Source organism: Ambystoma mexicanum, chromosome 7q (genome assembly GCF_040938575.1).
Source record: "Ambystoma mexicanum isolate Mex_15411 chromosome 7q, UKY_AmexF1_1, whole genome shotgun sequence".
Classification (NCBI taxonomy): domain Eukaryota; kingdom Metazoa; phylum Chordata; class Amphibia; order Caudata; family Ambystomatidae; genus Ambystoma; species Ambystoma mexicanum.
This window is the reverse complement of record NC_090941.1, coordinates 893421690-893445519: the sequence shown is the minus strand read 5'-3', so window position 1 is coordinate 893445519 and position 23830 is coordinate 893421690. Positions and strand designations below refer to the sequence as shown.

Here is a 23830-nt window from a genome sequence, read left to right as displayed (position 1 = left end):
TGGGAATCAAAACAGCAGAAGTCCAACTTTGCGGAATTTGTTTCGTTTTTTCTATCAGTTGGAGGAGATGAAAAAAGAAGGCTGCCCATTCTTGCGGGTTTGCTTTAAGGGTAGCGTTAGATAGACCGTCAGGTCCCGGTGCTCTGGAAGGGTTCAACTCCATGATGGTGATTCTTATATCCTCCACATCCCAGTTGAGATTCCAAGGTTCTTTATTTTGCAGTTTATTAGTTAGAGACACATTTGGATAGGTGTTGTACAAGGTTGTAAAATGCTTTGTCCATTCTTGAGCTTCGACTTCTTGGATCATAGCGGTTACTTTGGAAGCAGGATTGAGCAGAGTCCAAAAGTTCCTTGAGTTTTGGTCTTTTAGAGCTGCTAAAATTGCTTCAGCGTCATTCTGTTTAGTTAGAGCTTTAATTGTTTTAATTGAATTGGAGTATTTTTGTTTTTCTTTTTTTATTTTGATCTCAAAGTCAGGTTCTTTCAATTTTTTTAATTGTCTGATTTGTTTTTGAAGCTTCTTTTTCTTCTGGGCAATTTCAAGATTGAATTGATGCTTATGACAGACAATAGGATGGTGTTTTTTATGTGATGGATGATGGTATCTCTCGAGAATCCAACTATAGTTAAGTTTTGCATGATCATGCAGTGTAGAATCTTTAAAAGTTGACAATAAGTCAGGTATTTGATGGTTTTTAATGCGAATTCTATTGAGAGCATTATTAATCTCGAGAGGTGGCAAAATTATTCGTGGATGTTTTAAAGTTGCTGAGTCCCATGTGATTCTTATTTGGTGGTGATCGCTGGGAGTGTGAGGAATGTTTTCAGTAGATGTTATTAGAGTTCTCAGGCCTTCTGAAGAAAAAATGTAGTCAATAATAGAATTTGTGTTGTTACAGGACCATGTTGGAATCGGGATTCCTTTATTGTCCACTGCAGGGTCGATTAATGTGATGTTACGAATCGATAATTCTTTTACCCATTTTTTAGCTCTCTCTGATAATGCATTTCTGTCCAGTTTTTGGCCTTGTTTGTCAAATAAATGGAAGTTGAAATCCCCTGCAATTAAAAAGACCGTTCCATGGTTGAGTGAGACTATATTATCGATTTCGTCCAGTATGGATTCCAGGAATTTATGGTCGTTCATTGCTGACGGATTCCAGTATATATTGAAAATAGTGATGTAGTTATTATCCTTACATTGATCTTGGTCTGTAAATAAAGTTGAAATAAGAATGGTCACAAGCTGAGCCCAGGGATGGATGTTCTTTCTCGTTATAATTTTCCAAGATGGATTGATTTTCACTAGGATCATCATACCTGAGGCTGGTCGTCCAAGTTGAGAGGAGATTGCAGGGTTAGATAATGTGATAAACCCTTCGCAAACTACCTCCTCTTTCAGCCAGGTTTCTTGTAAACATATTATCTCAGTTTCATAAAGCACAGATGATCCTTCATTAAAAAGATGTTTATGGCCTCGAGTGTTCCACGAGCATAGTGAAATCACGCTCGGTTGTGTTGGATTTCTTGTTGATTGTTATAAGTATGTTTTCTTGGTCGCGAACCGATGATCGTTGTATAGTACATTTGTGTCGAGGGACCGTTCTAGATCTCTCCATCGCCCGCGTTTCTTTGTAGATTCATTTCGATCAAAAAATGCATTTTCCTCAGTATATTTTAAGGTTTTGTTGTACACATTTGTTTTATTATGACGATAGGAGTCCATTATCGCAAGTTTGTGGGTGTATTTGTTCAAAGCCAAAAGGCTTGATACAGTAATTTCTTTAGCTTCGAATCCCAGAATTTCCAATTGTTGTTTAGTAGACAATACACGATTCATAAGTTTTTCGGAATAGAAGTCTATCTGTACAGAGTCCATTTTGTTTTTATTAGGAAATAGAATTACTTCTATATCTCGCGATTTGATATCCGCTGTTTGTGGAATAGCATTTAGGAGGCGTAATACATTTGCTCTATTCAATATTACAGCCTCATCATTACTTGCTGCACAGGAAGCTAGAGAAATTCTGAAAGCAAGAGACCTTGTTTTCCAGTTAAGAAAGGTCGGTCTAATCAGTGGAGGGTCCGGTTGAGCTGAGAGAGACATGTTGTTACTTGGTTTTTGGTTCACTTCTGACTGTGACCCTGCGTCATCTTCAGACACTTCTGAGTATTCTAAAGAGATGATAGAGGAGTGCTGAGAGGTGTAACTCAAGTCCGCAGAATCAAAAGAAGATTCTTTACATTCGTCTAACACAAGAAAGATCTCGTCTTGTGGATCTATAGAGCTGAACGTCTTATGTGTCATAACTTCAGGAGTTGTAACGTCATCAGAGTTATTCTCGCCATCGATTACTGATGCAGTGATTTTATTAGAGGCATCTTGATTTATAACTGTCAGTAGTGCATCTAGTGGTTCCGATTGCATTTTATCCATATCTTTATTGGTTGAGGTTGGTCCAGTATCACTTGACGTAGAGGCAGCAGCATCTGGCAGGCTGCTAGAGTTAACCTTTTTTTGTTTTTCCCTTCCGGTCTTGATTGTGTTTTCTTGCACGGATGTTTGTACAATTTGCATTTTTCTTAAGAAGGCCCGTGAGCCCGTTTGGAGTTTTTTTGTGAGTTTCTTTTTGTTTGTTTTTGGAAGAGGTGATATTCCCACTGAGCCTCGTTTAGTCAAATCAAAAATGTCAAAAGGGATACATGCCGGCGGTTCAGAGTTAGGAGTGGGCATCATATGATTTGGATTTCTTGTACCGCTGTTGATTGGATGTACTTCAAGTTCGGGCCGTTGTTCTGTTTTTGGACCGTCAGTTTGTACAGTGTTATCAATAGTTTGAGATTGTTTTGCTAGACCTGCAGAAAGGGGCAGCACTAGCGATTGTTTCTTTATTTTTTCATCTAACATTCTTTTTGTGATGGTGGAAACAGTCTCCATTAGATTTTGTTTATCGGCACGATCTTGTCTTGCGATTTCGGCCAGTCGACTTTGCCATATACGCGATGTTTCTGCTTCATGATTTAGACGTTCTTGGATAGTTCCAATAAAACTTTCTAAATACGTATGCTTGGTCATAATCATTGCCAATAAGGTGGCTTGATCTTTGGTAGAATCTACCATTGCTTCTTGTAATTTTAAAAAGGGGATCATAGCTATAGAAAGTACAGCGACTAACGAGTTTTGTAGTTCCAACATCGTCGTAGGTAGTCTGTTTGGTTGGTCTTGAAAGTCGTCTGTTCCTTCAGACATCTTAGGGGGTAAGATCGGATCATGCTCTATATTATCTTGAATGGTCTTTGGAGAAGTTTTTATATGTGCATAGAGACCCTTAGGGACAATTGGGGTCGAAGTGTTTATTTTTGGAGCTATTGTTGGATTCTGATTATCTCCGAAAATGTCTTCTCTTTTTTGTTGGGAATCCATGATTGCATTGATTTCAGTTATATCAAGCGATAATCGTGCAGTACGAACTGAGAGAGGTTGTGGTTTGTCATTGACAGTCGTTTTGTTTAATAAATAAGAAGATTGCCATTGTTGTTTTGCAAGTTTCGCTCGATCCCTAAGGGTTTGTGAATGACTGGGGTCGTCAAAAATAGTATTACTTTGCACTTCCGCAGGTTGAAAACGCGGAGGTGGCGGCAAGAGAGAATCCGGCTCGATATTCTGGATTAACTGTATTGCTGGCATTATATTTCTAGGGGATTGTTGAGGTGCTGTTAAATGCTGGGCCTGCTGATCTGCTTGCTGTAATTCAGACGCCAAGTATACATGCGGAGTGGAAGATAAAATCGGGGTTCGTTGCCCTTTTGTATCAGTTTTGGTAGGACCATTATTAACCATGGATAGCGTTTCATCCAGTTTGCCTTGGAGGCGAGTTCGAGGTTTGATGGGCTCCATTTTAGGGGGTATATCACTCAATGAGGAGAATAACAGTAGGATAAGAAATAATATTTGGAGCGTGCACTTACCGCACACAGCCGCAAACAGCCAACAACAGCCGCGCCCTTTACTCCACTGCGGGCTTCACGCCGCAAGGGCCGCTGGGTGCAGCTTTTATGGGTCTTCCTGGAGGTGTGGTCAAAAAAGGGTCACGTGACTCCAGTCACGTGACAGGCCAGGAAGAGAAGGTGCTCGCTTCAACTACTAACGGCTCCAGCCGTTAGACTGACGCGAATCGGAGCAAGTCGCGGTTGCAGGTAAGGAAAGATCACAGCAGCAGCCGCACAGCCAACAACAGCCGCGCCCTTTACTCCACTGCGGGCTTCACGCCGCAAGGGCCGCTGGGTGCAGCTTTTATGGGTCTTCCTGGAGGTGTGGTCAAAAAAGGGTCACGTGACTCCAGTCACGTGACAGGCCAGGAAGAGAAGGTGCTCGCTTCAACTACTAACGGCTCCAGCCGTTAGACTGACGCGAATCGGAGCAAGTCGCGGTTGCAGGTAAGGAAAGATCACAGCAGCAGCCGCACAGCCAACAACAGCCGCGCCCTTTACTCCATTGAATTCTATTTGATTGTATTCCTAAGAACTGTGTCATCTTCATCTCCTTACATTGCATAAAAGGGGGGGTGAAGTGTCCAAGAAAGTGATTACATTGTCTTTTGCTGAAACCCTATCAAGTTTTTTTTCTGTACTGCATTTTCATTCCACCTTGCATCCATTTGAAACCATAAAAGTATTGTTGCTATCTTATCCATCTATCTTATCCATCCTATAACCACTCATCATTGATTATAAAGAAGTGTGCTAGTGCCAGACTATCCATTATTGATTACTGCTCAGATTAAGTGTGATATTCAATTATTAATTTATTATAAAGTGTGATATATATATATATTGTTTAAATTCTCCAATAAACCTTTTAACTTGCAAAACAGAACTACTTCTTGGCTCAGTGGGGTCAGGGGGATTCCAAGAGAGGGGTGTTATATAGGGGTAGTCATCCAGAACTCATGAACTGGACATAAAGGTATATCAATAAGGGTTTCCATTCAGTATCCCAGACTAGGCATTGACTTAGCTGTAGTGTTGAATTGAATCCTCTTACACCAAATACTCTCTCTCTCTTCTGTTTCCCTTCCTTTCTACTTTGCACCTGACACTCCCCTACTATTCTTCAGCTTGAAGCCTCAGCGTCATCTATGACCCTTCTCACACCTTCTCTACTTTCATCTCCAAAACTGGAACAGAAGCTCGCCTCAACCTCCTAAATATTTGGAAAATCAGGCACCTCCTTCCTTGCAACACGGCCAGGCATCTCTTTACTACCATTGTCTTCTCTAAACTGGACTACTGTGCTAGTATCCTCTTTGGTCTCTCCAACTATGCTTTCTGTCCTCTCGACAAGATCATTAACTCTGCTACCATGGCTCTTTAAACTCCCTTATTTCACACCTATTTCCTCGTACCGTTGCTAGGCTGGATGACTGACGATGCTAAAGAGAGACAGATTTAAATATCTTCTCCTGGTTCACAAATCTATCCGCGGTAAGGCACTACTGTATCTATCCTCTATCCAACTCTACAAGCCTTCTCATAATCTCAGCTCTGCCTCCTCGACTACCCTTGTGGCTCCTCGTCCTCCCTGTGCTTCCTCTCGCTTCCGCTCCTTCTCTCTTCTTGCTCCACTTGCATGGAATTCTCTTCACCAGGACATCCAAGAAACAGTCCACACAGATTTATTCAAAACCAAACTAAAAGCCTACCTCCTCGTCTCAGTTACCCTCTTAACCTACCTCTCATCTGCCTACTAGCTAAAGATTTTCCCTCGCCTCTAACCTGCCTCTGTCCCTCACTTCCTCTGCCTCCAGTCTTGCACTTCACCCATCATGGTCACAACCCAAGCATAGCTGGCTGTACCGCCTACCTGCACTTAAAAATGTTCATTGTCCTTAATCTATGTATGTCTACTTATGTATTGTTCCCAGGAACTGTTCCATTTATTCCCTTCCACAACCTGGTCAGAATGTCCCTCAACTCACCCCATTGTAAGAAGCTTGCTTTTTCCCGTCACATCTGATTTCTTATCTATTGTATGTTCTTTTGTGATCAGAAGAGCATTGTTCCTCCTGTATATATAACAAAATAAGTAAAGATATCCCTGCTGCTTCTGCCCGAAGACAACTAGCTATTTCACAACAAGACACTTCAAGTCAGCAAGTCAGCTCTGTCGATTGACAACACTTTTTCACACAACTTGTAAACATTGTTCCTTTCAATTATTGTTTTTATTACTGCAGATTTCCCAGCTCTACTGCTGCTCATAGTTGCATAGCTGAATAAATGGCAGTATAATTATGTGTATTGTAAAAACTATTCCCTCCTGTTTTTATAGAAAAGGGCAACCACCAGCAATGTTATGGTGGGTTTAGAAAAGCTTGAAAACCCTTTTTTCCTAAACTAGGCCATTTTTGTCAAGCACTCATGTCGCAGCTCCACCCACTAGCCATCCTTGGAATTTCACCTCCAGGTCAAGGGTCACTGAGCTGTGTGTATACACGAGTTCTAAAGCATGTTTCTTCTCCAGAAACTTGCCTCCCACAGCACAGGTACATGCCTGGTGAACTCGTCCTAACCCGTATTGACGTGCATACCTGGAGAGCCTGCCCCTAGCTCCGATGGTAATAATTATACCTTGTTGATCAATCATGTTGGTACTACTATGATAGTTCTACAGTTTCTATTGGGATATGTATGGCTATTCTTTTTGCTTGTCCTAATACAGTACTTCTATTGTTGCTATGCTTATTACTAGTGCACCAAGTATTGTTTGTACTAATACTATTACTAGCAATAATGCTTCTAATGATGTATTATTTTCCTGCCGGTTGCTTTAGTTCTACTTCCATTAGCAGCAATAGTACTGCCAACAGTGGTAGCACTAGCGCTGCCAGCAGTAGAAGTAGGTGTAGTAATAGCAGCAGTATCTAGAATACTACTATGGGTACTAGTATTGCTGATAATAGCTGCAGTACCAATGCTACAAGTAGTACTAGTAGCACTCACACTAACAGTACTATTCCCAGTACCACTACTATGAGTAGCAGTATTAATAATAGTACAAGTATTAGTAGCTACAATGCTACCCATAGATGTATTAGTGAATGCAGAAGTACTAATATGAGCAGTAATAGTATTATTTGTTGGTGCACCGCTGATACAACTACAAATACAATGCTAACACTACCACTAAATGTACATAAACTACTAATAATGGTAGCACCATTAATCGTAGTTGCAATGTTATCAGTAGTGTTAGTGGTAGTAGTACAATTGGTGCAAGTAGTAGTATCCATACCAGTAATAGCAATTGTAGGGCAGATGGATTACTGGTGGTCTTAGTTCTAGGCTAGTCAGGCTAGTAAAAGGAGTAGCAATATTAGTGCCAGTAGTAGTAGTCCACAGACGTCTACTAAGAGCCACGTGACCAGACATACTTATACTAGTGTTAATAGTAGTAGGACAACAGCAATACTAGTAACATGTATGTTGTAGCTCGGTTCAGGTTGCACAAAAGACACAATGAAGCAGCTTCCTTGTGAGGCTGATACAGGATAGTATGATGAAGCAGATGTCCTAGCAGCTGCCTGTCATCTGTCTAGTTCCCACCTTTTCTCTGATCTGTCCTAACCAAGTACTGCTCATACACTTCCTCAGTGCCATAGCTGGGGTTCCAAGAGCGCACCTGCTGGGAGATGCAGGATACCTGGTCCGTCAGCAGCGCCAGGAACAGCAGTGTTCCCGTTGCCTCCGAATGGCCGGCTTGGAAAGGGAGGACATCCTGTTAATTTCTTTTTCACTTTTCAATGGCCGCCATGGAACGGGAGACTATTTCTAGTCCCTTCTCCCAGTTCCATAGCAGCCATCTTGTTTGTTTATTTAAATGACTGCGTCCTTTCTCATCTTAAAAAAACAAAACTATTAGTATCCGGTACATCGTGCTGGATACTAATAGCAACATTACCCTTGCAGGGGGTGCTCGCTTCACTCAAGCTTCTACCTTGCCCTGGGAATTACCTTGCCTGGTAATGCACCCCCTGCTCGGGTAATATTGCTTAATTAAGAGCATGAGCATTATGACTAGTAGTAGCATCCGTAAGTCCTGGAGTAGTAGTACTATAGTACCAGTCCTACTGCTATCAGAAGTTGTAGTAAAAGTAGGGCACGTAGGACTCGGATAACTACCGTGGTAGTTGTGCGGTATCAGTATTGTGCATACGGTCAGAGGTTTGCCAGGTTATATTGAAGTGTGTCTTTCTGGCCGAAGCACCAGATTGCCAGAGGATATGCGGATGGGGGCGAGGAGGCAGAATAATCGGAAAAAAAGAATACAAATAATAACATATTTTAAAATCATTAATTAAGAGTTCATTTTACTCGATGGAATGGCCCTCATTTATCAACCTTGGAATGATGGACAGTCTGCCCTTTTGGGACTCGAACCTAGACTCCTTCAGGGTAAACCCAAAAGTGTCGACCATGCCATACCGCTTAGCATTGAGAGCACCTGGGCCGAAAATAACAGATGATTTAGTTTTTGGTGGGTGGTAGCCTGTTGATGTCTGTGGCAGGTTACTGGATTGCTGTATATAGTGACTGCACAGCAGGTGACATCCGTCAAAGATGTTTGAGTTGAGAGGTATAGGCAAACGCTTAACTCGATGAGCTATTTTGCTGGCTGCCAGTTGGTGAGAGGAAAAGATTTTGGAGGGAGCTCGATTACCACAAAAAGTTAACCTGTTGGTGGAAAGTAAAAGTAATTCAACCTTTCTTTGACTTTGCTTCTTTGCTCTATCTATATATACACTTCACTTTCTTCGATCCTATGAGGTCACTTCCTATTTTAGAGAATACAGGAATAAAATGGAGGATCGGTTCAGCAACCAAAAAAAAGTAAATGCAATTTTAAAATAAGACGGATAGAAAGCTTTTTGGGGTGGAAAATTGTCAGAAGTTCAAATATTTATGTACAGGAACGCGTCCGTGTTATTAACTCTCCTTGATGCGCACGCCCGGCCATGGCCGTCTTGGACGCCGATGGCCTCTTAAAATGACTAGTCCCGACTAGAGGGTGGGAGATGGGAACGCCACCGCCCGTCATCATCGCCATATCATCATAGTTTTAGCAACACGATCACCTGTGGTTTGGTTTTGTGAGCCTACACAACTCGCCGAGCTTTGCATTGCAGTCTACTGGCGACATCCACAGGCCAAATGTTAAAACTACAGTAAAAAATAACGGTGGATTCTTAAACGAAGGGTTCTTGGGGGTTTAGGCTATATTATATTCAGACTGGAATTTGTTGTGTTTCTATATTAACCTTTCGCCCCGTGTCTCTTCCCGCCCCCCCCCCCATCGCAATGGCAAACTTCCGCCATTTTCAATCCCAGTTTTGCAATATAAATACGGTTTTCTATGACAGTAGTGCTAGAATTCTCTGACTCTCTGCATATGTGGCTGGCCCGTGGACATTAATTACACAGGTTCCCAAATGCCACCCGTATTCAGGGAGACATTCCGGCCAAAGGACAGTGTTAATTAAACCTTTTTTTGGACATTGCTTCTCTCCTCCAGACTCCAGACTCTCTGGGAGCTTCACCATGGTCTGCCACAGGAAAACAAATGCCATCTCCACTTCCACCACACTCTGAGCCACAATCCAAGTGTGGCACGGTACATGCCCAGAGCTGGCCTCACTGCCACAGATGCTGGGCAGGCACCATTTGGATACCTTTGTCTCAGTCTGGCATAGTAGGAACCCAAAAAACACCCTCTTGACACCGTCCCTAGGCAAACTCTTACTCCCCACCATTCCCCCCCCCCCCAGCGCTATCTGAAATGTCGTCGGGCCTAGTACGATAGTCGCTTGTTTTGTTCTTCCCCTCTCTTTCTGCACCCCTCTCCCTCACCTTTTGTTTTTCTCCGGCTCTACCAGAAATGTCGTCAGGCTGAGTACGATAGTCACCTGTCTGTTTCCATTTCCTTCCCACTCTCCCCCTCCCTTTCTTATCTATGTCTTAGGTCTTGCACAAATGTTGTCAGGCCGAGTACGATAGTTAATTTCACATCCTTACTGTTCATGGCCTGTAAGAATGTCATTGTATTTTCCCTTGTTCCCTCCCTTCCTTGCCTTGAAGCACTTTGAAACACATTGTGTATAGGCACTATATAAATAGACTATCATATCATATCCTCCAAAATTCACCAGGCATTGCAGGCCTCTCTACTACAGCCCGAATGACCTCACCTCCTCTCAGACTTGCACTTTGGATGGGAATCTATGTCACCTCTACATAGAGTAACCAGTCAAAGTCGCCAAAGAAAATGTCTCCAGAGGGCCATATTTGAACACACATATAAAATCGAGCACTTTCCCCAAACGTTTGAGGACTGGAGTTTAGAATAGTAAATAGCACCCGTCCTGGAATATGTAACGAAGGATTTGTTGGGTTCAGGAAAAACAATCGCCTCACTGGCAACGTTTTCCCAGCGTCTTTATCAAATAGGGCCCTACTATCGCATTGCTGCTGTTTTAAGGTAAATAATTCAATGCCAGCTCCTTCAGTGGTTTTGCAATTTTAGCAGCTACAATAGTAGTTGTACAACATCTTCAATATACGTTTTTCGTTACCCACCCAACTACCATGGAGCTTGCACAATCTCCACCAACTATTGCACAGTAGAGGTGGGGTAGCCAGAGAATTCATGTCTTACCCTTACCATGTATTCTGACTCCCAACCTCCCACAACATGAGGCCCATACTTGGTGCTCTGCCACCTCGCCGCCCACTACACAAAACCCAAACCTAGCATGCTGCATCCCAGCATAAAACCCATATTTGGCATTCCAAATTTGGCAGAGGCAGCCCAGTGGTACAATTATTTTCCCAAAAACATATATTTTAACAAAGGGGGAAGCCGTGCTTTGAGCCCATTCCGCGCCTTTGACACATGGCCACAGTTCTCCTCAGCTCCAGCTGATAAAAAGAAGTCAAAATAAATGTGTCCTTGATAAAATGATGCCGGGCATGATTTAGCTTAAAATAACCTGTATAGATCGATAGTCTGTATAGTCTAGAGAGCGTATTTGAACATGGGTCTTTTCACACCCATTCCTCTCAAGCAATTCTATTGGTGCTTTTCTTATACAATTGTAGAAGATGAAGTGAACAATCTTTAGCTAAACTCTAAGGAACACACTCCAACATAAACTATTTGACGCATGAAGAGAATTTGATACTTGGGACTCCCATAAATCATAATGAATTAGTCATTCATGAAGTTGAAAGGCGGGGTTAGTTGTCATGAATAGGACTGGCCACATCTGAGAAGGCATAAGACCTCTTCAGATTGTCAATGACTATCAAAGGACTGCAAAGGGACTGCTAAACCATGTAAATGTCCACCTCGTAGGCATATAATCTCTGGTATATGGTCTCGATCCGAGAAACTGTTGGAATATGTTGATTATTTTCTACAATTCTATGGGACTTTTGAGAAACCTGAGGGTATTCTCCCAAGTAGATCTCGGGAATCCCCTATTCAGGTGGGCAAGGAAGAACAGGCTCTTTCAAAGTCCAACCCTAGGGGTTGATGAAGGGAAGAGGATTACCTGGGTAGGGCAACCCAGGGTTATGCTGAAGGAAATACCCCAGCTGAGACGCAGTATTATGTTGAGGAAGAAGGAGAGGCGGACGATATCCCTTATGCCTTTGTAGGCTATAATACATCTGCCTCGCTTCCTCCCATTAAATCTCTCCTCTTCAGAGCCAATGACCCCTCTGTACAGAACCAATCCCCTAAGATCTCAAACCTGCTTGCACCCAAAGATTATCTATCCCAGAATCCTTGTTTTCCTGCGTCCTACCCGAAATCTTCCGGACTTTCTTTTCCACATCCCTCTGGTTATTCTTTCCCGACATCCAGTCTATTTGGACTAAACACTACCGGTCCCACAATACCCCCTGTTCCTTTCACAATAACAATCCTAGTATTTCTCTTTTTTCACCCAAATCCTACCACTCTTAACTTTCTAGGTTTTCAGATAACACCCTTTCCCCTTCGAACCTTGTAGAATCCCTAGAAACTCTAACCCCCTCCTTTTCCAACACTTTTTTCCAACGTAAAAAAACAACAGACTAATGCTAAAGACATTTACCTGACATGTTCCAACACCAGGGACACGCAAAGACAGGCAATTAACCAGAATTGCACACACCTGACGGCCCTTTCCCTTCCCCATGGGGATAAAAGGTGGAGCACAAGACAAGCAAGGTAGACTGCACGTCCAGAAAACTAACTCAACACAGCAATTCAAGAGGAGGAGAAAGACAGCACATACCGTGAGGGAGACAAAGAGAGAAGCCGCCTTGCCCTTTCTCACCAAGGCCTGTGAAACCTCTGCAGAAGGAATCGTAAGACCGCAAACAATAGCCAGAGTGTGTTGCAGCAGATGTCAATGGTACACGAGACCCTCCTCCGCTGATAACCAAGCCAGGGAGAGACGCTTGTCTCCATGGTACCAACCTTGATTCCAAAGAGAAAGAAAGCTAAGCGATTCATCACAGCCGGTGAGTCGAGGGGAGAGTTGATAAGAAACCGAAATGTGTCGAACGAAAAGTAGCAAACGGCTAATTGAACTGTAAAAGCAAAAAGAAGGATTGATGTGAAAGGGGGAAAACCAACAACAGAGGAGTCTGGCACCACGTGGGTGCTCACTTGGGAAACTCTGGCCGATTACCCGATTGTTGAACTACCATAACCAGAAGGCCTTGGGAAAGGCGAGGGGGGGGGGGGTCAAAGTAGTCATACAGGGGGGTTGTAAAATCCTCTGTAAAATAGTTTTTTCTTAGTATAGGCCCTTTTATTTGACAAGGCGCCACTAGGGCTGTCTTATTATTATTTGATGTCGAAGCTTGCTCCCATCTTAGATTTAGGTTTATATAGGCATTTTTCCAACCTACCTTTGCAGCTTAATAAACACCCTTGAACTGTGATCACTTGTGTCTGTCTTTACTGTTGGCAACATGAGTTCCTTACAGACCTCTTTGCCTTCATAAGTGTAAGACGCTATGGATGTCTCCATTGGACTGGCCAATTTCAACAGCATCCCAAGTTTGTCCTACCAACCCTACATGTGACTGCTTTATACACATCTAAATGTCATGATGGGTAATAATGGTGGCCATATCCTTTCTAGACACAATCATCCTAATTTTAGCAACATACAGAAATTCTATGTGCCACCTTGAAGCTCAAATTGAACATTTGCAACCGGGGAAAGGCGCTCAGCCAATCGGGTGGCTGGAAATGTGGGTGAGAACCACCACCCGTGTTTTCCAGCCACCCATGGCCCTCCCCCGGGTGCTGACATCTTGATTGTGGGGAGGCAGCAGGGAGCCTCTCCATGTTTCCTCCCCACACTCAAGCCGCCCCCACCTTCCTCTCCCATGCCAACCCTCCAAGAACTCCTGCAGCCTTCCTCCACCTCCCTCCACCCTGTCTCTCCACTTACCCACTGGACCAGAGCTTTCTGCTCTCGTCCCAGCACTCTTTTTCCATCCATGGCGCCGACCATCGAACTAGAAAAGGGACTAAGTACATTTTCTATTTACTACAGTCGGGGCCATTTGTTTTTCTTTATTTTTCATGCGAGATTGTGCTCACGCAATAGACGCGGAGCCCGTCTCCTATGAAAAAATAAAACAAACTATTTGCACCTTTGGCAGAGCCCCAGGGTGTGAATATCAATCGCCTCCTTATCAGGGGTGCGTACACGGCCGGTATGGCAAGCCCTCGCCAAGGCCCTCTCTTTGCGTGGGCCATTACCAGCATTGTACGCCCCCGCGGCGTGGTTGATAGTTATAATCATTGACTATGTTCAATTATAAGTGTTACTTTCAAAAATGGAATACTACAATGGGGGCAAGATTTGCTACAGAGTATGCCAGCTGCTTCATGGATTATTTTGTGTGAAATCATGCCTACCATAATTTGACAGACAACATATTAAATTCAGACTTCACTTGTATGCTGTGTTCAGCTCTGCTCATTCGTTTGGAGGTGGTGTCTAGCACCTGTTCTGTGGGGTGCTGGAATAGCCAGTACCCAACTACTTTCCCTGCTCTTTCTAAAGGCAGCACACAACCTCTCCGTTCTTTGTATCCCATTAATATTAATTTGTTTTTTAGAGATTACTTGAAAGCTACATACCCCACATTAAAAACCAACCTGACCAATATATAACTCCGAATATTAAGGCCAAACAGTATGATTGTAAAGATGTTTTTCATCTCTTGAATAGAACAATGCAAGTATCATAACACAATGTACTGTCAGTCTAAAAAAAATTCTTCTGGGTTTGGCACCTTAACTTTTAAGACTTGAAAACGCACAATAAAAACATTGTGTGCCATGGTCACTTGTTTGTTGCCATTGTTTGAAACTGACCTGCAGCCTATTATTGTGCTTGATGTGCATATAATGTGAAGCTCCACAAAAAAGCAAACCCTTTTTTACGTGTGAAAGAAGTAGATATGGAAATTTACTAGACAGCTTAAAAAGAGGAGTTTGTCTTTACTTGTACTAATCTAACAAAAAGAAAACTCTGACTAGGTAGGTAAGTGAAGTAGTGTGTGGGGTAGAACCTTCTCAAATGCGCACTGGAGTCCAGCCTGAAGCGTGATATAAAGAACCCATTACATTTTTTTTAATTTTAATCTTCTGTTCCCCACTCAACGCCACATCTGCTAACTAAGCAATGTACCCAACGAACTTCCCATTTAGATTTGCTGCTAACAACAATGAGGCGTGAGAGGGATCTATGAAAGTTATTTGCGTGCAGGGGGGAGTGTAACAGGATGTCGGCCAAATGCCCGATCGGCACGTTTTTCTCTTGAATTGTTTTTCCCGGTGGGGTTTAGCTCAGGTTTTTAGTGGCCAATGGCTCAACACCTGCCACTTTGCCCAGGCTGGCCCGACACCCACCTGACAGCTACCTCTACCGCATAGATGTGCAATGTTAGCCGGCTACTTTGGACGTTAGGCAATCTTAACTAGCTACTGCAAAGGTTGCACAATCTTAGCCTTCTATCATCCACGTTGTACACTGTGCCATCTACCACAGAGATTGTTTCAACCAGGCTGACTCCTGCAGAGCTTGTACAATCCTAGCCAGCTTCTATACAACAGTCCAATCTCATCCAGGTACTGCACATGTTTTGCAAGGCAAGCCATGTACTGCAAAGGCTGTGCAGTCTCAGCCATCTATTGCAAAGCTACCATACAGGTTTCAATTGCAGGCAGCTACTACAGAGCTTGTACAATCTCAGACAGTTGCAGCTTGTGTTCTGGAGCATATTGCACCGTGTGCTGCCACTATAAATCATGAATAAGTGCTTGTAATGGGGTTGTGCAATTTTAGTCTGCTACCATACAAGCGTGCAATCTCAATCAACTACTTCAGTGGTGTACTATCTTAGCCCCCTACCGCAGTGATTGTAGACTCTCTGCCAACTGCTAGAGGATGCACATTCAGTAGGCTGTGTACCAGAGTAGGTGGTACATTCCCGACCAGCTAACACATGGGTTTCACATTCTTGGCCACCTCATCCCCTCTAAGACCTTGCAACTGTTCTTCCCCTCTCTACTTTTGTCCACAGTCTTGAACTGTTTCCCAGTGCTCCTTTGCTAGGTGTGTACAATACCAAGTCAGATCCATATACACACAGGTGGTACACACGTTTCCAGCCATCACAGCAGGTTGTGCAAGCTTTGCCAGCTACCACAGATTTTGTACAAACTCAGCCAGCTACCACCGTGGTTGTACAATCTGGGCCAGCTACCACAAGCTTGTAGTGAACTTCATCCCTGCCAGGATCAAAGCCGCGTGAACCGCCGCCAGCATGTTGCTCCCAAATTGGCTCCGGCTACCGTCAAACCCGGGCGTCCTGTTTGGCAGGCACATAAGAAGAATCGCCACTTTTCTTTCTGGGAAAAGTAAAAAAGTGATTTAACTTTCAGCTCCGAGTACTTTTGACTGATCTTGCACGATACATTAAATTTAATGCTGATATTGGAGTATTGTGGAAAGGCGTGTGTGCATCTGGCAATTCACACACAGATGTCTTTATGCATGCAAAGAATGCTGGCGTTTGCTGCTCCATTTCTATATTTAAGGCGGTTTTACAAGTACCCTATTGTGTACCTTCTTGGCAAAAATTACAGCTTACGATTTTTCTGATTTCAGATGCAAAGATGGCTTGAAAGGATTCACGTTCTCAGCACTCAAGTAAGTCACAGAAGCAGAAGAAAGGCAAGGATTTGGTAATGCAATGTAGCACTGAAGGGGTTAGTATTGGTAGGTCTGGATGGTTTCAATACCTTTAGTATGTGGGCCGTTAACCGAATTATAACTAAAAATTAAAGGGCATAGGCATAGCCGGATCTATCAAGAACGCCTACACTCTTTGCAGCATAGTTCCTTGGTTTGTCTGCCCCAGAACGCTTACATTCAGAACTCTCAATTCCCCGTGTACCGCTGTGAGCAGTACTACCCGAAGGTGTACCAAATCAAAGTGCAGTGATTCCCAAGGCATTCCTACCGTCGCAGTTTTTTGGTTCATTTAGGGTGGGTAATATGCTGGTATGTTGGTGTTTCCAGTGTGGGTGGGGGGGATAAGGGCTGTTGTTTTGTGTTCAAGGTGCTTACATGATCACTGTTCTACGCTGCAGAATCATATTGTAAATGGGGTGTGTAGGTCAGCTGAGAAGAAATTACTGTTGGTGGCACTGCTCAGACCGGTGTACCAGATTTCTGGTCCTATATTAATATGAAAATGATGAGTGCAACCCTATATATAAAGTCCTGGAACATCAGGGGGGTCCCCAACAGTAAAACATTTCGATTGGTGAGTAATCATGCCAAGATGCATAAGGTTAATGTTTTGTGTTTACAAGAGACACATCTTCCGGGGGATGGACCGCTCCCATCGGCCATGGGCTGGGTGTTGCATAGATACGGGTCCTTCTTTTTGTCGCAATTCAGGGGGGGTCGCAATATATATACATCGGTCTGTGAAGTTTCGTTTGCATGATAAAATGTGATGTGGAGGGGCATTACATTTTTCTTGCAGGTGAATGTTTTGGTTCAGAAATCCTGTTTATTAGCATATATGCCCTTAATGTTGACTCGCCTGGGTTTTTTCAGAAATGTTCTGCCTTACTTCATACATTCTCTACATACGAAGTGGTGTGGACGGGGGACTTTAATGTGGAAATGTCCCTAGATCTGGACTGGTCTTCAACAACACAAACAACACTACCTAAGGCACCCACTGCATGGGCCGATATAGCTGACTCTATAGGCCTGATCGATATGCATCCCATTAAAAGGGAGTTCTCAATCTATTCGGGAGCACATGGCTGTGCCTCCAGAATAGACTATATTATGTTGACCGCCCCGTTGGCTGGTGCGACACAGCATACCAGGATGCTACCTAGAATACTCTTCGATCACTCCCCGATATTGGCTACTGTTTCTATCCCCAACGCAATACTGCACCAACCTTGTTGGCATTTTCGCCCTTGAGGATGCGGTATTCCTGGACGGAATACAGGGGGATATCTTTGAATATTTCCAGGTTAATGTTGACTCGGTCCCCGACTATAGAACGAGTTAGGAGGCCTTTAAGGTGTTCATAAGGTGATGTTGGATTACCAGGGAGGGTGGCGTCCTTAAATCCTTGAGGACGACCTTGCGTCACCTCGAAAGCTAAATAAAAGACCTGGTACATAAACAGACTCAGGGTGGGGATCCACAGGTTGAAAAGTTGCTTGTGGATAAGCAACTTGCACATTCTGACACTGCGAATAGGGAGGAGAGGTATCTGGAGGATAGAGGTCGGGGGGAGATATTGGAGGTTGCTGACACGAGCGGGGTCCCAACACGAGATTCCAACGTGATCAATAACAATTTTCGGAATTATTATAGTTTACTATATTCATCTCAACTATCGGATTAGAGTGTACCCTGACCGGGTAGCTCTGGAATGGCTGGACCCCGCTGTTGCGGATCTGACGAACTCTCCCCCTTCCATATAAGAAATCTGTAGGGTTATTTGCAATTTCTCAACCGGCAGAGCCCCTGGCCAGGATGGTATCTCAGCGGAATTCTATAAAGCATATGCCAATATCCTTGCTCCACACTTGTGTCGCATGTATGAATTCTCCTTGTCCGCTGGCCTCCTCCCTAAATCCATCAGAATGGCAGTGGTCACGCTTCTCCTTAAACCTAATACATACCCTTGCAACTGCGTGTCTTACAGACCCCTGTCACTTATCAATACGGATAATAAAATTCTAGCCAATCTATTGGCTGATGGACTCCTTCCCCATATGAGTGCTTTGGTTCTTCCAGACCAGGCAGGTTTTATCCCGGGTAGGTCAACGCAAAATGACCTGCATGAAAGATGTTCCCATTGTGGTGGCCTGCATCGAATGGCCTTTTCTGTTCGAAATCCTGTGCAGATCAGGATTGGGTCTCCATTACATTCAATGGGTCTGTCTTTTGTATATGGCTCGTCGGGCCACGATACGCACGAACCAACTGGTCTCAGATAGCATCTTTCCTACCATGGAAACGAGACAGGGTTGTCTTCCCCCTTAGCATATACGTTATTTACCTGGTGCAGGAATGGTGCAGGGGGGCAGGAAATACCACCTCTCCCCCAACAAGCTCCACAACTAGTTAATGCCCTTTGCTTGTCTTGCTTGTGGAGTCTGTTGCTTGCCAACACCACATTGCCCCTTGTTTTGGACAAATGGGTACTGGTGGGGGAACCCCCAATTTTCCCCTGCTGCGTGTTCTCATATCTGCTTCCTGTTTTCTCCGAACCGCTCCTTTGAGGGAGGCCTCTCCTCTGTTACTTCAACTCCTTCCTGGTTTCTCCAGGCCTTTTGTTCAGTGGCCTTGTCCCCATTCTTCTTTTCTCCAGGCTATGTGGCCTTGTCTTGTTTCGCCGTGTTATAGGGTGGGTTCCCATCCGCTCCTGCTAGGCCTGGTCTTGTGATCCCTGGGCGCTGTTGTTGGAGTTTCACTCTGGGTCCTCCTCATCTTCCACCATGGAGCGCTTTGTACCTGGTGGGTGGGGAATGGTGCTTCTGATATGTTTCCCCCAGCCGATTGTTGTTTCCCCTCTGTCTTTGCCCCCCTTCCCCAGGCCCGGTTTGTCGTCATCGTGGGCGCCCTCTTCCCAGGGTTATCCCCTCTTTCCCTCTGTCAGGGCGCCATGTCTTGGTGCATGGTTCCTTTGGCTGGGCTTTGTGTTCCTCCTGTTCGATGGAGCTGGTTATTTCTTCACGTGATCCTCCATACCAATCCCTCTGTGTATTGTGCTGTTCGTTGCGGAGGTGATCCACCTAAGTTTTTCACCACATTGCTTTGTCAGCTGCTGTTGCGGCCCAGTGGGAGAGAGACGCTCATGCACATCCTCCTCCGCCGGCCACCATCTTGGAATCCTGCTTTACATCTTTAATAATGTTTGATTGATTCCCACCTCCATGGTTCTGGAAATGTGCCTGATCATTGTTATCTGGATTGATATGGGTGGGGTGAAAAGCATGCATTGCGCAGGACACCCGGGCGCTGCCTTATGCTGCTGGAGGCCTGGATTACCCAGATTTATAAACATATTTTGTCACTGTTCAGATCCAGTATGCCATGTGGTGGTGGCACCCCTCAGCGGAATTGCAGCATGTCAAACTCAAAAGGGCTGTGGCTCGACCGGACGATCTGAAAGGTATGCTATAGAGAACTCCCAGACGAATACCCAGGGGGGAGATACAGCCCGTCAATGTGACTCAATTCATGGAATCTCTCTCACTTCCGGGGGATCTTTAGAACACAGTTTGAGAAATTGGATGTCTCCATGCTTGTCTACTATAGATTGCGTGAAACACTTTTGTGGGCTGTGGGATGAATACCTGCTGATACATACATCCTTCTCTTTTAGCTCAGTTCTGTGACAAACCAATCCAACCTCACTGGCGTGGTCTCGGCACTGTATAAACTCATTAAATCTTTTTGCCTGTTCCCCCACGTGTTGTTTAGGGTGAGGTGGGATAGGGTATTTCGCACGACTCTGACGGAGTCCCAATGGCTGGTGGTCTGTAGAATGACCCGGGAGATATAACTGAACTCCATGTTTTGTCTTATACAGTTTAGGTTCCTACATCAGTGGTACCATTCCTCTGCACCACTGCATAAATACTACCCCGAGAGGATTGCTTCCTGCCCATGGTGTAATTTTGACCCTGCTGACAATATGCATATGGTATGGAACTGTGTACGTAAACAGGCCTTCTGGGAGGGTGTGTACAGAAGATTATGCCAGCCTCTCCACATGATTCGCCGGTGGCATGGTACTCGCATTTTTTAAGTCCCCATTAAAATGGAAAGGAAACTCTTGGCTATGGCTTCTGTGGTTGCCAGAGCATTAAAAGCTAAAACATGGAAGAGAACAAAGCCACCTGCGGTGAAAAAATGTATTCACATGCTGAAACTGTGAAACCTGGGAATCATTATACTTCCTTCTCTCCTTGCCGGAACAAGGTCAATCGACTACTGTGACTCTTTTCGATCTTATATCCTTAGAAACAAAGGCCCCACTGCATCATGATGTGCCCTGATTGTACTGAAATGATGGGTTAACCAATTGATCCAGCGGGAGCACAACTTAGGATCATCGTACAACTACCCCTGGGGTACACTTCCTCCCAGTGTCACTCATAACAATCGTCGCCCTATTAGCACAAACATGTGAAACCTTGTTTCATTGGTCATATATTCTGTTGGCAATTGAATAACATATGCTTGTGTATTAGCACCTGTTGTTGTGGATTCAAGGGTGGGACAGTGTGGGGGATTAGGGGAACAGTAAAACTGTAATTGTGGAAAGCTTTTGTGTAGTTATGGAAAAAAATGAATAAAAAGAGATTACAAAAAAAGAAATACTTTTTACACACATTTTCGTCCGGAAGATTTACATATAAATGACAACCACAGCATGCAAGTATAAAAGACACTTTCACCATTTCACAACACATTGTTATTTTTTCTTTTCCATTTTACCCTGAGCACCAAGTAAATTACTACCTGTTATATATTTATATGTATTCGTCTTAGTTTCCATCCGAGTTTTCATCCTTCCTTTTCATTCTTCAGATGGTTCTTGTGCTTGACTTTCATTTGGCCCCTCAATCAGTTGTAACAAGTGTCTGGGATGACAGCTTTTCAACTGATTGATGTGGACCCATTTTTCTTCTGTCTGTTCTCCTTCTGGGATGCGGATCTTGTTCGGAACAGGTGATATTTTATCTACAATTTCAAAGGCACAATGCCAAGATGGAATGAATTTCCGCTCCTTGGCCTGATTCCTTTCAAAATTGTACAGGTAAACCTTGTCCTCTACTTCATATTTTTTCTTGGTGGTCTTTAGATCATTCCTTCAGCTGACTTTTCTAAATTGCGCTGAGCAAATGGAAAAGCTCCCTTAAATGTTCAATGTGCTCATGAGTTGTGGATGCATTTATCAGTGTCTGCTCTTGCGTTCGGTAGACCAGATGTTGCGTTAACACAATTTTTCATCGTGTCATGAGCTCAAATGGAGACATATTTGTTGCAGAAGATGGTGTAGACCTAATTGCCATCAGGCCAAGCGGTAATCGGATGTCCCGACTGGGTCCTGAATCTGCCACAAATTTCTTTAAGATGCTCACAATTGTTTTGTTGAATCTCTCTAACCCCGCTTGAGGCCGGCAGGGAAGGCAATGTGGAGTTTTCTTTTTACCCCTAGAATCTCCCACATCTTTACCATCATCTCACTGGTAAAATGGCTTCCTCGGTCCGACTCAATCCTTTGAAAGGAGAGATGATGTGAGTGATCATTAGTGCAGCAGCTATCTCCGCCTTACAATTTTGGGCTGGAAGACATTCTACCCACTTTGTGTCTCAGTCAACATGTACATGTTTCATCTAGAGAAGTGATATCACTGGCCAGATGAAATCGACTTGCAAATCTGACCAAGACAGTGTCATTCCCCTTTTTTGTAGGGGAGCTCTGCGTGTGAGTGAACTGGGTTGAAATTGAGCACACACAAGACAACTCTTTAGGAAAGTGACGAGGTCCTGGCCATATGTGGCCAAAAGGCAACCTTGCGCAAGATTTCTAATGTCGTGTGAAACCCCCTATGACCGGCATTGGCCGCATCATGGGCATGATTTAACATCAGTCTTCAGAATGAGGTAGGTACCACCCACTGGTCACAGCCAGATAGGGGCTCTTCTTAACAACAAACCCACTTGGATCCAGAACATCTTGGAAAACATTAACACCCGGAGATCCGCTTTACTGGTATAATTCAACTCTGTTAGAGGAAAGCTTATGGTGTCTTCAATGTGTCAATACAATTTCCCAACAATCAGGTCCTCTTTCTGTGCAGTGATCAAATCTGTGTCTGGGGTAACTTTGTGACCTGGTGACGGTGACAACTTGGATTTCACCCAGCAAGGTTCTCTTTCTATGAAATCCCAATGCAGAGCTCCAGTTTTAACCAGCTGGTCAACCAGGTCATTCCCAGTCTTATCTGTCCCCTCTATTTTGGAATAACCCCTTATTTTCTTCCAATAGATGGTCATCTCATTGGCGGTCACCAGATCATCAATTGACTGGATCAGTTTGGCATGCTTTAAGGGTTTATTGTTGGCACAAAGCATGCCTCGATTTTCCAGTTAATTCGGTGCTCCACAAACCCATTCCTGACATAATCAGACTCACTGATTATGACCAGTTCATTGAGTTGGTGGTGCACTGCAGTGAGGGTGGCTTGATGAACGTCCATCAACTCTGCAACCTGACTACTTCGGGGTGCTATTTTATAACCTGCAGAGGGTTCTAGAGTATCATTCACCCAGGAATTCCCAATGCCAGCCACCAGTTCTTCTTCCCCGTTGTTATCAACCTGGTTCGAGCACCCATCCACATAAACTGTGGGTATGCCCTGACATTTGGTCATTAGACGTTCGTCCTCAAGACAGTTTTCTTGAGCACAATTATTTAAGTCTGCCAATCCTTGCTCTAATGGGCTCTTCTTATTTTGGCCATATCTGACCTCCACAGGAAAGCCTTGCATGGATAGAATCCAGGAAGTAATTCTGGAATTACTAACATTCCCCGCCTGGATTTTGTCACTTTGTAGATATTGCAAGGGTTGGTGAGGAGTCTCGACAATGATGTGGTGGTGATTTTTCAACGCCCACACCATTGCCAGGAGTGCCTTCTTGCAGTCATTGAATTTTTCCTCCACATAGGACAAAGTCTTGCTCGTGTGTGAGTTGACTTTGTTGACATTGTCATGCTTTTTGTACAATACCGCTGTTAGGCAAGTATCTGAGAATCCCGTCTCCAAGAAGAACTCCAGTTCTTTATGGGGTAAGCCAAACAAGGAGCTTGGGAAAGGCTTATTTTCTGTTGTTTAACTGCCTCAGATTGTTCTGGACCCCACTCACACTTGATTCGGGCCTTTAATAAATGGACCAAGGGTTGAGTGACCTCTGCGTAGTCGTCAATTAATTTCTGATTATAATTAGTGAGTCCAAGAAGGCTTCTTAATTCTCGCAGAGTGGGCCTTTTAATTTCAATAAGGCTTCCACCTTCCTTGCCTGGGGATTTAGACACTCGGGGGTAAGCTCATGCCATAAGAAGTTCACTCAGGTCTTACACCAGTGTGCCTTCTGAAAGGGCAGTTTTGCTCCAGCTTTCTGCCACTGTGTTA

The 23830-nt window shown here is 44.0% G+C and overlaps 1 protein-coding gene across 1 annotated transcript in view; it reads left to right on the top strand.

Moving 5' to 3' along the window:
• Nucleotides 1-23830, top strand: part of TMEM135 (transmembrane protein 135) — a 2087148-nt gene that overhangs the window by 1604900 nt on the left and 458418 nt on the right. The window contains exon 7 of the mRNA XM_069639711.1: nt 16248-16289. Within this exon, the coding sequence (XP_069495812.1) occupies nt 16248-16289 (42 nt within the window). The remainder of the gene's footprint in view (nt 1-16247; nt 16290-23830) is intronic.